Source organism: Terrapene carolina, unplaced genomic scaffold, assembly GCF_002925995.2.
Source record: "Terrapene carolina triunguis isolate 2854851 unplaced genomic scaffold, T_m_triunguis-2.0 Scaffold66, whole genome shotgun sequence".
NCBI classification, from domain to species: domain Eukaryota; kingdom Metazoa; phylum Chordata; order Testudines; family Emydidae; genus Terrapene; species Terrapene triunguis.
Genome location: NW_020664417.1, coordinates 19,006,016 through 19,019,791, shown reverse-complemented (window position 1 = coordinate 19,019,791; position 13,776 = coordinate 19,006,016). Strand labels below are relative to the sequence as shown.

The following is a 13,776-nucleotide window of genomic DNA, read 5'->3' as shown; positions in this document are numbered from 1 at the left end:
CCTCTTCACAGGCTGTAAATAGGCTTCATTTAATGCAAATTAAATGTGTCTCTGATAAGCTCCCAATGTGGCCCTAAGTAAGTGCCCATTCTGTTAGCTGCCTGCAGCTAACGCTGCACAATCTGAATCAGAAAAGTTTTGCTAAAATTCAGAGTACAAAGATGCTGTTAATTTGTAATCTGGCCTTTGCTGGGGTTCCCTGAAAAGACCTGAGGAGGATACTCAATATGTGTCTGTGGAAATGCTGCCTGTTAGCCTTAAACATGTCTCCTCATCAGGCGTAAATGGACAGGAAAGGTTTTCTTTCCATTTACACCTGCATGGAGGCATGTTTCTCCCCAAAAGCTAGTGTTTACTGCTGTGTGTTTCATTCCTTTAGATCTCTTCAATAATGCCAGCCAGCCGCTGCCTTCTTCAGATCAATTTTCTCAACTGACATGTCATCTCTTTGTGTTTTTGAGCAGGAACTTGAATTCAAGTGTCAAATATTTTACCGATTTGAGAAGTCTCTCTCACACAGTCAAAATGTATGAAGTTTTAAGTGAGAACTGAGGTTAAGATCACCTTTGTCTGTTTTCTAGAAGAAGAAAATAAGCCACCAGAAACTTTTGCTGAGAATAAATAAGAGACGACACCAAAGTGCAGAGGAAGAATTTCTATTTTTGATTATACCTTAAGGCAACAAAGGAAATGTAATGGCTACAATAACACAGTTAATGAGTAGCTATACAATATTTATTGTGTTAAGTGTAATACTTTAAACAATACGTCTACTTATATTTTCATAGCATCTGTAATTTAGAACATCTAATTTTCATAACATCTGTAACTGAGTTGCATGCATTTGTACTGTGATCAGAACATGTATCTACTTCCATCATTTTTCAGTTGGAGTATATTTACTGAGATGGTTATATATAGGAGCTATACTACAACAGCTTCCTGTATTCACGTTAGACATTCCGATTAATTTTTACCATCTGCCCTACATACGACGCTACCTAATCTATAAAGCACTATGTGGGATTTGCAGGTATTTTTAGATGACTGTCTTTTTTCCACTGCCTGATGGGCTGATCCAGTTGTACTCGGCCTGCACTAGCACAAAGCTGTTTTCCCGTATCTTCCTGAATTGCATCATCTCCCCACCCTCTCTCATTGTGATGACATCATTGTCTGGTTCACTAAAGGACACTTCTGTTCGCTTGTGACAATACTGGGCATGGATGCAGCGCAGCCCAGCAGCCAGGGCCATGCCGAGGGCAGCTGTACAGCCAAGGAGAATGCCAAGTTGGGCTGCTATGAATTGTCCCTCTTTTCTGGGGTGTTCTGCTCCTTTCCCAGGAACAGCAGCATCAGGCATGGGTCTGGTCACCCATGGAAGTGTATTTCCAGTAACCTCCTCTTGGTTCTCCTCCTCCTCTCCGGAAACTGCATGTTCTGACTGCAGCAAGAAGTTTGCTGAAGCCTTCTGTGTCACTGACCGCCTCTCTGCCATCTGCCTTGAAGCTGATGATAAACTGCTGGAGACATCCAAGTCAGCTTCCCTATTTCTATGCTGTGACGTTGTGCCTGGAACTGCAAGCAGGTAAGTGTACCAAAACTGGGTGGAAAGTGAAGCAGTAGCATGCAACACAGGTTTTGTCATCTGGTTGGAGTTCACAGCAACTTCCTTAAAAGCAAAAATATGACAAAATATCTGATGAGAGTCTAAACAGCTTGTGGGATTTAACTGGCTCTTTCAGCTCCTAGTCACTGGTTCAAATCCACCTAGTTTGGGAATAACCAAGAACAATAGCCAATGGTTGTTTATTGGCCTTTGTGAAATGAGTTGGTGCATTCAACAGGGACACAACTGACACCCTTGCTTGATATCTCATCACAGGATGCCATAGATGGAATAGACACTCGAAGTTGGTCCCATTGCTCAGAGTGGAAGCAAGTTGGTAGGGCAGAGTAGGAAGCTTACCCCATCAAGGTGCCAGTCTCTGTAAAAAGGACTTCAATTTCTGGGGCTGGTACCTGGCACCTGGCACCAGCCCTGCAGTCACTTAACATATCTTGCTCAAAAATATAAAATAGACACCTGAGTGCACCGAATGATTACACTTCGCTAATGCCAGGATCATGCTGCCACATTAATAGAAAGATGCCCATTAACTTTTCTGGGCTTTGGATCAGGCCTTTGGGGCAGGGGAGTCACAGAAGAGTTTAGTTTACCTCGCCCTTTGATACTATTTAAATAAAAGGAAAAGTTCCCATAGGATTTTAAAGTTCAATAACTCAGCCCTGGCCAAAAGTTGCCTGCTTTCCCACGCTGCACTGTCAGTTGGAAAACTGCCACCTGTAAATAATGCTGAACCATCCCATACAATGTGAATTGGTATTTTGTTAACTCACTCATTTCTCAGTTTCTTCTTGTTGCAAAGCACCTTGTTTTAGCAGTCACAAAATGAAGACCCCAGGCTAGACTTTAGCCTAGACTTCACTACAGATCTTAATCAAGACTGGCTGCAGAGGCAATTTGAGGATTTTAGAGATGCCCCTGAAAGAAATGTATCTGAGACCTGCACTGAACTCTTACCTTCACATTGCACAGCTGCTCCCTGATCTAGAACTAGTGAAGTCTATGGGTGATCAGCTTCTTTGGGTTTGGATTGGGCCCTTAGTAGCTGGTTTCTATGCAACTTGAGCAGTCCAGCAGGCTCTTTAGCACATCCATCAATTACACCAGAAAAGCTCTTGGCCTCTGATGTCATTAGTGGGTGTTTAAAAAGCTTGCTGGGTAGCCAGTCAGGCAGGAGTCCTGGTGAGCTGTGAGGCCAGGTAGGGGATAGACAGCAATAGCTCAGATTGTGGGAGAGGTTACCACTGAAGAAGGTGAATGTGACAATAAAATGTAGACAGCGAACAACAGAATTTCAGTGATTAAACTGCAGAATCTAGAGTAGCTAGCTAGCAGTGTCAATACAGCACAGATACTTGGAACAGCCATCCCAGTCCCTTCCCCAAAATGGAAAAAGGGTTATCTACTTGGAAAATACTATGGGATTTCACCCTTTGTTTCTCTCCTTCCATTTTGGATTCATTCTGTCCTTTCTTTCCTGATTTGTAAAATTCTCTTCTCTTATGTTCCCGCTGTGTCTCTTCTTTCTTTCTCTCTCCTTTCCCTTCTTTCATTTTTTCTTGCCCATCCCCTTTGCCCAAGTGATCCACATTATCTCACCTTTGACTCCACTGCACCTGTTCTCTGGTCCATTTGCTCACTGATCGCTCCTCTATCTCCCTCTCTTCTCCTTTTTCTCTCCTGGAATCTCCTAAATATTTCTCATTTGTTCTCTTCCTTGATTCTGTGGGTTCCCATGTTTCTCTCTCCTTATGGCATCTCCCAGACCTATCCCTTGTCCCTTGTTGCTCCCCTTCTCTGTATTCTGTGTAGTGTTCTCCCTTTTACCACATAGCCTCTCTATTCCCCTTGTCACCAACTCTAATCCACTCTCCAGCTCCTGCCCTAGTTCCCATCCAGGTCCCCAGTTCATCTCTCCTCCTCAACCTCAGACTCCACCTGTTATCTCCCTACAGTTCTTCTTTCCCCAGCATCTCCCAACTGCCTTTTTCCTTCCTAGTTAATCTCCAGTTTGTCCCCTTCCAAGTCATTGCTCCAGCCATCCACCCCCAGTTGATCTCTCCAAGCCTTCCTTTTCCCAGTTCATACCTCTCTGGGTCTCTGTCAGTTCATCCCTTCAGCCCCTACTGCCACCGCCTCAGTTCAGGCCCTGCCCTCACCCTGCCCCCCATTCATGCAGGACCCCTCAGTTCATCCACCACCCATAACTTTCCTAGTTTATCCAAAATTGGAGATGCTGTCTCCAATTACACACACACACACTCTTGTTCTCAGTATTTCTTCCCTAAATCCCACCATCTCTGAAACACGGGAGAGTAGGAAACATGCTGCTACTTGTATGGGATGGGACCAGGGCCGGTGCAAGGAAGTTTCGTGCCCTAGGCGAAACTTCCACCTTGCGCCACCCCCCCCCCCGCTACCCCCCCCCCCCGCCCCCCCCCCCCGCCACCAAACCCCCCCACCTGCCCCTCCCACCAGAGGAGCCCCCCCTGAGGCAGCTAACCCCGCCCGCCGTGGCAGCTAACCCAGCCCGCCACCCCCCCACACACCTGGGGAGCCCCCCTGCCACAGCTACCCCCCCCCCCCGGCCACCCCCCCCCCCCCCCCCCCCCACGGCAGCTAACCCCGCCCGCCGCCCCCCTATGGCAGCTAACCCCACCCGGGGAGCCCGCCCCAGCTCACCTCCACTCCGCCTCCTCTGCTGAGCATGCTGGCGCCGCTCTAATTCTCCTCCCCTCCCAGGATTGCGGTGCCGATTGGAGGAGAATTGGAGCGGGGGCTGTGTGCTCAGCGGAGGAGGCAGAGTGGAGGTGATCTGAGGTGGGGAGAGGTTCCCCTGAGCACCCCCCTCCCCCCCGTTACTGCAGGCAGCCCTCCCCGCGTCAGCTCACCTCTACTCCACCTCTTTGCCTGAGCGGGCTTTTAGGCGCCCTCAACCACTAGGCGCCCTAGGCGGCCGCCTAATTCGCCTAGTGGTTGCACCGGCCCTGGATGGGACAAGTGCTGTACCTAGAATCGGCTCTTCTCCCTGCTGCTTGCTTGCTGCCTCCCCTAAAGCACAGAGGCACCAGGGATGGCAGCAGGAAGCAGCAGGCGCAAAACAAAGCAAAAGCTGCATCAGGCGGCACCACTGCAACCCCTGGCTGCTGACGGAGGATGCTGCACCTGAAAGAACAAGCTGTAGCTGGAGGTCTCCCGCAGCAGTACATTTCACAAATTGGCTAGGGTGACCCCAGCTGTCTGGTAAAAGCAGGTACAGGCCAGATACCCATAAATACAATGGGTTTGAATCCAGACTCACCTACAATGCTTTTACATTAGCATAAATGCTTTGACTTCAATGGAGTTGATCCTGTTTTACACCAAAGTAAGCGATAACAGAATCAGCCCCACTGCCTGGGTCTGTACACCTCATGCAGGCTAAAGAGGATTTCAGGATGTTGACTGCCCTCTAAGAGGTACAGCCCAGAACAGCAGCTAATACAATCCCATCATTATGTCTGAGCATATACTGAAAGGAGAGAGAGGAAACAGCCTGAAATGTTTCTAGCTGGTGTACTTTGCTTTAAAGCAAGATGTGGGGCATTTAGCTGCCTAAACAAAGCCAAGTTGTGCTTGTACATTCAGTAGTGCTACATTCCCATGCCAAAGTGCCTGTTTAAGCTTACTGTACTTCCTGATAAATTTGTGTGAGCAATTTATATATTATGATTTATTTTTGTTATTTCAGAGTTCAAAGGAATAGTAAATTTCTGTACATGTGCTATAGGTTATGTGGTTCAATGAGCTGGACCATGCATATGTTTTGAAGTCAGTATTTACAGCGGGGTGAATTAGAACTATTTTAAAGAGTTTTAGGTTTAGCAAAATGTTTAAAGCTAAGCAGGAAAACAAATCAGTAAACCCATCCATTTCTGCAAGAAAAGATCACTGAGAGAAGTGGTGTGAAATGAAGACACAGGTAGTGCTCAGTGGTAAAACAGATGAACATAGATCCATCTTTGGGCCATGCTTGGATATGGGGCTTTGGGTCAGGCTTGTTTCATTAATTCATTCATATAGAGAGAGAGAGAGAGAGAGATAGGTAGTGCAATACATGAGGGCCAGAGAGCAGTGGGAGAGGGGAAATATATAAGCCCTAGGCTAATTAAGGCGTGGTTCCCTGTAGACTAGGGAGGGTTGAGACAGGTTAATTGGAGCACCTGTAGTCAATTAAGACCCTGCCAGGAACCTAATAAAACCCCCTGCTTCAGGCAGTCAGGTTGTCTGAGGAAGGAGAGAGGACTGGAGCTTGGAGGTGTGTTGCTGAGACTTGAAAGACCAGAGAACTGAAGTAAGGGAGACTCCTTCCCCCAGCGTCTAAGGACCGAGGGTAACCCTACTCAAGGGGGAAGAGGGTAAGAAACCTGCTGGGGTTGAGAGGGGCTGGGGCTCAGAATATGGAGTAAACCCAGACCCCTCCCCCACTTCCCTCCTCTACCACCTTCCCAAGCCACTAGAGGGGCCCTCGGCACCCCAAGAGCAGGGGTAAAGGGTGGTGTCTTAGCCCCCCACCAAGAAAAGCATGGGACCCACCATACCAACATTGGCCATTTTGTCACAATAGACATAGTGGAATCTCCCCCAAAAGAATACAACTGCCTGAGACTCAGATCAGAGTCCTAGACACTGACAGCTTTAATATCTATCAACCTTTCAGGGCTAGAAACAGGATCACTGGAAAAAGGAGATTTCCAGCCTCCCCATGGCAACCAATGCAGGGTTCTAAACCAAAAACATCTCAAATTGTTGCAATTTAAAATCATGTCATTGCTATGTATCAAAAAGGTTTTTCAGATCATTTTACAGTTGAACTCGTAGTAATCAAGGCACATGGCTCTACTGGTAGAGTTTTGAATATTTTCACTAACAGTGTTAAAATAGCTTTAGTAATATATGTGGCATATACAGAACACATGTTGCTGTTAAGATGCAAAAGGTTTTATTGTCATCTGCTGCTAAAATTTCCACCTGCTTCCAATAATTTTCCATTTTGGCAGATGCAGGCCTGACTTGGCGTGAGTAATTGGACATGGGTGAGGCCTCATTTCTTGGGAGATGGGGTTAGGGAGGTAAATGGATCAGCAGGCTGGAAACAGAATGTCTGTACTAGCTAAGATAAGGAGAAACATCCAGGGAATCACTTAATGGCCAAGATAACAATGGATCAGATAAGCCTAGAACGTAAGATGAGGTAAAGAGTAAGTTGTGCATGGACAGTGTGTGAGTAGAGCATGCTGTACAGGGATTAGTTCCTACAAAGAGACAACGCTAAACCCAAAACATGTGATGCACTGTACGTGTATATAAAGGAATTGGGTTGGACGTGTGGCATACCCTGTACCCAACCCCTTCACTTAAGCCCAGTCAACTCAAATGTAATTTGATTATATGCTGAATGATGAGACTGGAGCCAAACTGAGATCTTAGGGAACTGAAGAGGTCTTGGGGGGAACCCCAACAATAGAAAACAAAACAAAACACCCCACACGGTTCTTACCTGCATATCTTCCTTACATGTCAAACACAGTTGTGATGTGGAAGCACCTGAGATGCTTGGTGGTCTAAAATATTGGAAAAGGAGGGATAAGTTTAATATATTTTGTTTATCTGTACAAATTACAATGAAAAAAACCCAGAGTCTGTACTTTATTAAAAATGTTGCTCGCTAGAATAGCCTCATGACGTACACATTTATTGTGATGCAAGGGGCCCATAGAGACAGCAGTCATGCAATCCAACCTAAGTACAGTACAGATAAGATAATGCAGAACATTCAGTGCCAAATTTCTCTTCCTCCCCACCCCAATTATATAGATGCTTATTGGACCCAATCCTGCCCAAGTCCCACTGAATCCAAACTTTTGCCATCAGCTAGTTCAGTTTTCCTTTTCCTTCTCCCCAGTGATGGAAGACTAACCCTGCTAGATTCATCATTTCTTTGATTATTTTTAGAAAAATATGAAAAATGTAAATATAAGTTGCCTGAGTACCTTCTCCTCAGTTCTATTTAAAGTGTCCCATTGTAGTATTAGCTTCACTTTACATCACACCCAGCCCCAAAAGGGGCTGAGTAATTTTCAAAATCTCACCATGCAAATACCTAGTAGGAATGCACAGCTTGCCACATGGCACCACTTGCCCCATGGAGAAACAGGTGCTAATTTACTCCTTCCATAACTTTTGGAGAAGTAGTTGTATTCATATTCAGTACATTACATTCACTGTTCACACAGTACCCATCAGGTGTGCTGGGGCTGGAGGTATAAGCTTGTAAAATGAAACTTCGCAAGATGTTCGCCATGTCCAACCCTTGAAACTCAAGTGATGGCTCCAGACTTTGATCACTGTAGATGCTGCTTCTGTTGGCTTGCCCTCCTCCATGTCTGCTACTGACCCTCAAGGCTACTGAATCCACAGAGGTCTCAGACTGTTGCTTTCCCTTATCAAGTTGCTCTGTGTCTTGTCTGCTTCCAAAAGCAGGCTCCAGTACTTTTGTCACTGCAATTCTAGTCAGTCTGGCAGGCATAAATTTTGCAGACTGAGTAAAGACAGTAATACTGTTGGGTGTAGCGGAACCTTAAGAAACACAAAAAAGAGAACAAGTGTATTTTCTTTGTATTGTTTGTTTCAAACCTTGATTTGTAATGACATTGATTAATATATTATCTGCATTCATATACTAATAATAATAATAATAATAACTTTGATTTCTATAGCACAAAGTTAAAATAGAAATCTAGGCATCCCATGGAAACTGGAGAGTAAACCAATAAAGCCCTCCCCAAATTAAGTTCAGATAAAATAATTAAATTAAAGCCAAGGTGCGATGCTGAATACTTTAAGAAACAAGGCTCATTTTTTAAAAGTCTAGATTCATGGTTCATTCCATCTTGGGAAGAGGGTATTTCACTCACCCAAGACTGCTGAAGCAATGATAAAATACTTATCTGCTTTTCCTAGATGTGCATTCACTTTGAAAAAGCCCTGCTCACCCCAAACTGAGAGAAATGACAGATGACCTGCCTTTTGTCCAATACACATAGTTGAGGTCATCAAACAGTCACACTGACAATAAATATAGGACTTTCTCTTATTTAAACAATAATGCCACACCCAAGCATCCAAAAAACATGAGTCAGGCCTCCAAAATCACGAAACTGGCTTAAATTTTTGAGATTAAAAAGAGTACATTTTGGATTCTTTTTCTTTTCGAGTCTATAGAGTGCACTCAAGTTATGTTTTCATGCTGTTCTTTGCAACCAGGAGGGCTAGAAACTTTTTTGTTTTAAATGAAAGCTGAAATTCTCATGAAATCATGTGTTTCCTGGAGCTGGGGCTTTAAGTAAAACATCAACTGTAGCAAGACTCACCATAAAATCATGGAAGTTGGCAACATTGTTTAAACTGTATATCGCTGCCCTCATTCAGATTAAAGCCTGGACCCTGAATGTTGATGAGTGTGTCACTTCAAGACTTTCCTCAGGGGATCAGGCCCCAGTAACTATGTTAAGTGAACTCCTGAGGTTCACTTATGTCACTTGTGTTAGCTGGAAGAAGGAATATACCATAAAAATATTCTATTGGAACTAAGTTGTCAGTAAAATAACACATACCTTTGCTTGCTGTAACTGTTACTTTTAGATCAGTAGGTTTCTGCAGTGGTGTTGGCATTATAGTGCTGGACTTCTTGCTACTAGCAGCAGGTGTTCTGTTTTGTATTTGGTGGGACACAATAGCAGATTCAATCCTTACCCAGTAAACAAAATATGACTGGACTACCGATAAACTGTCAAAAATAACGTATGTTAGGCAAAAATTTAGTCACCCTGTATCATTAATAGAACATCAGAAATTTCCCTAATCAGAAGGAATTATTTAAAAAAACTAAAACAGTGCAAAAAAAATTAATAGATTAGTCCATCAGTTTTTATATTAAAAATAAAACACACTAGAAACCATAGGGAAAATGCAGTGTAATGGTTCACTTATAATTAGGACTGATGAAAAACTGAATGGGAAAATAAAACAATTTCAAATTTTAACAAAAATACATTTGGAAAACTTTTACTAGCTTTGCTTCCATGGGCAAGGAGGCAAGTGGGAGTTACTGATTTAAAAGGCTCATCAATTTTACTTTTATAACAGTATTATAGCGGGGCTGGTAGCACCACCTGTAACTGAGACTGTTGGACACTTTCTATTATAAGCCCCTCTATTCAGTTGCTTATAACTTTGCCAAGCTTTAATCATTCAAGCTGATATTTTTCATGCTGCTTTTCTGCCAGAGGAGGACAGACAAAGGTCTATAACTACTAAAAAACACATTCCTACAGAACCTGGAATTGAACCTAGGAGTCCTGTGTCTCTTGGGGTGTGGCTACACAGCAATTAAACACCTGTGGCAGCCCCGGGTCAGCTGCCATTTCCTAATTCTGGAGTGTTTCACTTTGCAACTTTAAGATTCTTTTAATGACTGTATTTTTGGGTGCAATATGTATTAGTGTAACTCATAACTTATACTGAACTGAGCTATATTATCTGGTCTTGGATATCTAGTGTCCTCTCTGTTACTATCTGATGCAAGCCAATAACTTATTCTGTGAACAATTCTATTTATATTTAACTTTTTAAAGGAGGTAAATAAAAATCAGTGAAATCGTATACAGGGCTACTGATTTCCAAAGTATTTAGGCTGTTTTCCATCTGCAGATTTGTTTAATAGTAGGAGAAAGCTGACCATGTAAATACAAAGGAGCAGATCCTCATCTGCTGTAAATTGCCACTGAAGACAGTGAATCTATGACAATTTACAGCAGCTGAGAAATTACTCCAATATTTGGTGAATGTCAAGCAATATCTAAACACTGTTCCCTGCCCCTCCCCCATTGAACATGGCAAACTGTAAGGGCATCGGGACTTTCCGTAGATATGAACTAGGGTTAGGACCCATATATTCTTACAAGAACTTGATGTCTCCAATGGGCTGGGCAGGTGCCTTCCACACAAATGACAGGTTTCTCTTCAGTGACTTGTCAGAATGGGTTACAGAATCGCCATCTTCAAAACAAGTCAGCAGTTTGGAACCCGAAGGAATGAAAACAAAAGTGCCAGCAACTTGATCATTAGATACCCTGCGAGCTTGAAGCAAAAAGCCCATGAAATCACGAGAGCTCCTCACTGTCACTGCAAAACAAACCATGGTACAAAAAGCAATTTGTCCAAGGCATCCACTTGCATTTCTGACATGAATCATTTCCAATGGAATTTTCTTTGGAATTGGTGAACTTGGGAGTAATCCATATGGAACCAAGCCTGCCATTTTGCCTCTACATTTCTCTCTTAAGCATTCTGAAAATATCAGAACATTCTTTAATGCTGACTCTTTTCCCATGAAAGCTACATGGAAATTTTGCCTGAGTCATTTTTTAATTAGGAACTACTAATCAGCTGATACTCGGAAAAATACAGCTATCTATACACTATTAATATATACATATACACCATATTGATTAATTTTGAAAAGAACTCCTGTATAAGAATTAAACTGTCCTGATGCACAAAAGAGTGCATGCTCCATTTTTGTTTAAGACCTGGTCTTTTGAATAGGAATGAGTATGTGGGTAGGTAGGTAGGATGGACGATATGTTTACGGGTCAGCTTCCTCTTCATTGCCATTTAAAATACTTAGGGCCCGGTCCTACAAAGTTCTCTGTGTGAGAATCTCCCATTGGATCTATGGGCCTGTTTGACTTCAGTGGGGGTTGCCTCGGGCCCAGCATCTATCACATGGGGAAAATCTGAAGAAGACCCCATTGAAATGTACAATTTCATTCTCTGAATTTCCCTAAGTGTAACTGATTGCAGAATGTTCATTAAGACTGAAAGGATTATAATGAGAAAAAAGAATGCATATTTTACATACGTACCATAAATGAAGGTTGCTATCTGTAATTAGGGTAGATGCGTAGAGTATCCCTCTTCTCATCACTCAAAGATTGTCATAATTGAGATTAGTTATCATGTGTTTTTTATATATACACTTCTACCCCGATATAACGCGGTCCTCAACAACCAAAAAAATCTCACCGCGTTATAGGTGAAACCGCGTTATATCCAGAGGTTAAAGCAAGTCGGTATGGTCAGGCTTCCCTGGCGGTGATTTAAAGGGCCCGGTGCTCCAGCCACTGCAGGGAGTCCCGGACCCTTTAAATCCCCATCGGAGCTCCAGCAGCAGGGCTCAGGCGGCGATTTAAAGGGCCTGGGGCTCCCCGCTGCTTTACCGCGTTCTATCCGAATTCGTGTTATTGGGTCGCATTATATTGGGGTAGAGAGGTGTGTGTGTAAATACAAGTTTCCTATTAAATAATTACTCCTTATGAGTCAATAGTGCAGTCTAGAAAACTTCCCTGCTAGATACACAGTAATCAGAATCCGTGCTGCTGTGATTTGCATTTCTCTGCTTGACCCACAACAGGAGAAAACTACTAGCAGCATTGCGACTTTTTCATGAATGTTCTGTGTTGTAAAGTTAGTTAATACTCCTTACCTGGTACCTTATCACCTGGAAAGTAGAAGGACATATTGGTGTGGAGAGTGATATAGTTGTTCCGGGGGTTCTGAAGCTGAGCTCTTATATGTTTGGGTGTCATGTCACCACAGGCGGAAAGGCTCGCACCATGGGAGAAGGCAGCAGTGTACGAAACCGAGCACAAGATTGTGCATGCCCATCCAATGATAACTAGCTGGACTTTCATTCCATCCTCCACCTTATTGTTATTCAAAATAACAGGCATTACACTCTAGGTTAAGTTCAAAGTAATAATTTCTAGGAAGATACAATCAGTAAACATGGCACATGTGTCATCTTTGAATTCATTGAGACATGGAATAATACTTCCCAAAACCTTTCAATTAAAAAAAAAAAAAAAAGGTTCCCTCTGACTCATGGAGCCCTTCTTAGTAACCCAGAATCGAAGAACATTTTAAGAAGTGGTTTGGGAGGTGGGGGATGATCCATAAGAGGATTCTTTTTCTTGTGAAGTTGTCCACAGAGCAAAAAAGCTGGACGACCATTACTCTAAAGAGTCTTGTTACCATTACTGTCAGCAGAAAGGATTCTGCAAGTTCTCATTCATCTACACAGAGTACAAAATCCTTTGCTCAGCACTCACCACCCTGCCCAAGTAACTATGCAGTACACGAGATGGAAACATCTATCCCACAAGTCTGTGGAGCTGCTCCATGGAAACTACTTCATGCCCATCCCAGTGAAAGATTCCATGTAGCAGCAGATCTTCTGTCCCTGCTCCATCTGCACACTGATACATGGAGACAACACCAAGCTGGGCGCTGAATCACATGGCAGTGGGTGGGGGAAGAGCACATACCCTGACTCCACTGTGCACAACAGAACCACAACGGTTCTGCTGAGAGCAAACCCTTCAAGGCTTTGGAAGTATGGGTTGTATTGACCCCAGAATGTCTTTGCTAACTGTGTCCATCAACGTTTAATAATTAACTATTTTTCTAAATTTTCCTCTTCTGTTGACATTGTTTGGTGATAGTGAAACATCCAAGGTGCTAAATTTGAAATCAACATTTGAAGCCAAAGATAAATCCCTACTTATTTTTGGTTAATATATTAGAGTTTAAAGATGAAATCTTGATGAGGAAGCACTATTCACAAAGTTAAGGCCTGCTATCTATCCAGGAACTTATAGCTCTTTTCTCAGAGCCTACGGTAACTGGCATTAAATAAATGCCTAAACCAGACAGAATATACTTATTCCTGTTTCTTCATATTGGTGCTGTCTCCATATAGCAGTGTGCAGGTTTGAAAAGTAATAGAGAATGTGTACACAAATATTTATCACACATGTGGATGAATGTGTACATGAAAGCAGGCTAGCCCTATTTTAATGTACATCTTCAAATAACTCCTTTTCAACATGTAAATTATACTGGCTTTGCTTTCCTTGGCTCATGCATCAGTAAGTGGATATATAAAAGTCAGAGGGAGTCTGAGACTAAAAAAGTCTCGGTTACATCACCTTTCACATCACCTCTGAATTTGCCACTAACTCTGAAAAACTGCCACTGAACATGAA

The 13,776-nt window shown here is 43.1% G+C and overlaps 1 protein-coding gene across 1 annotated transcript; it reads right to left on the bottom strand.

Annotated features, from left to right (window-relative positions):
* Positions 1-723: 723 nt before the first annotated feature.
* Positions 724-12,423, bottom strand: REELD1 (reeler domain containing 1). Its single transcript, XM_024207600.2, has 6 exons — positions 12,216-12,423; positions 10,630-10,852; positions 9,283-9,455; positions 7,906-8,245; positions 7,167-7,230; positions 724-1,672 (listed from the first exon to the last, which is right to left on the bottom strand). Exons 1-6 carry the CDS (start codon positions 12,421-12,423, stop codon positions 1,040-1,042), a joined length of 1,641 nt encoding a protein of 546 aa, XP_024063368.2. The 3' UTR covers positions 724-1,039.
* Positions 12,424-13,776: the final 1,353 nt, after the last annotated feature.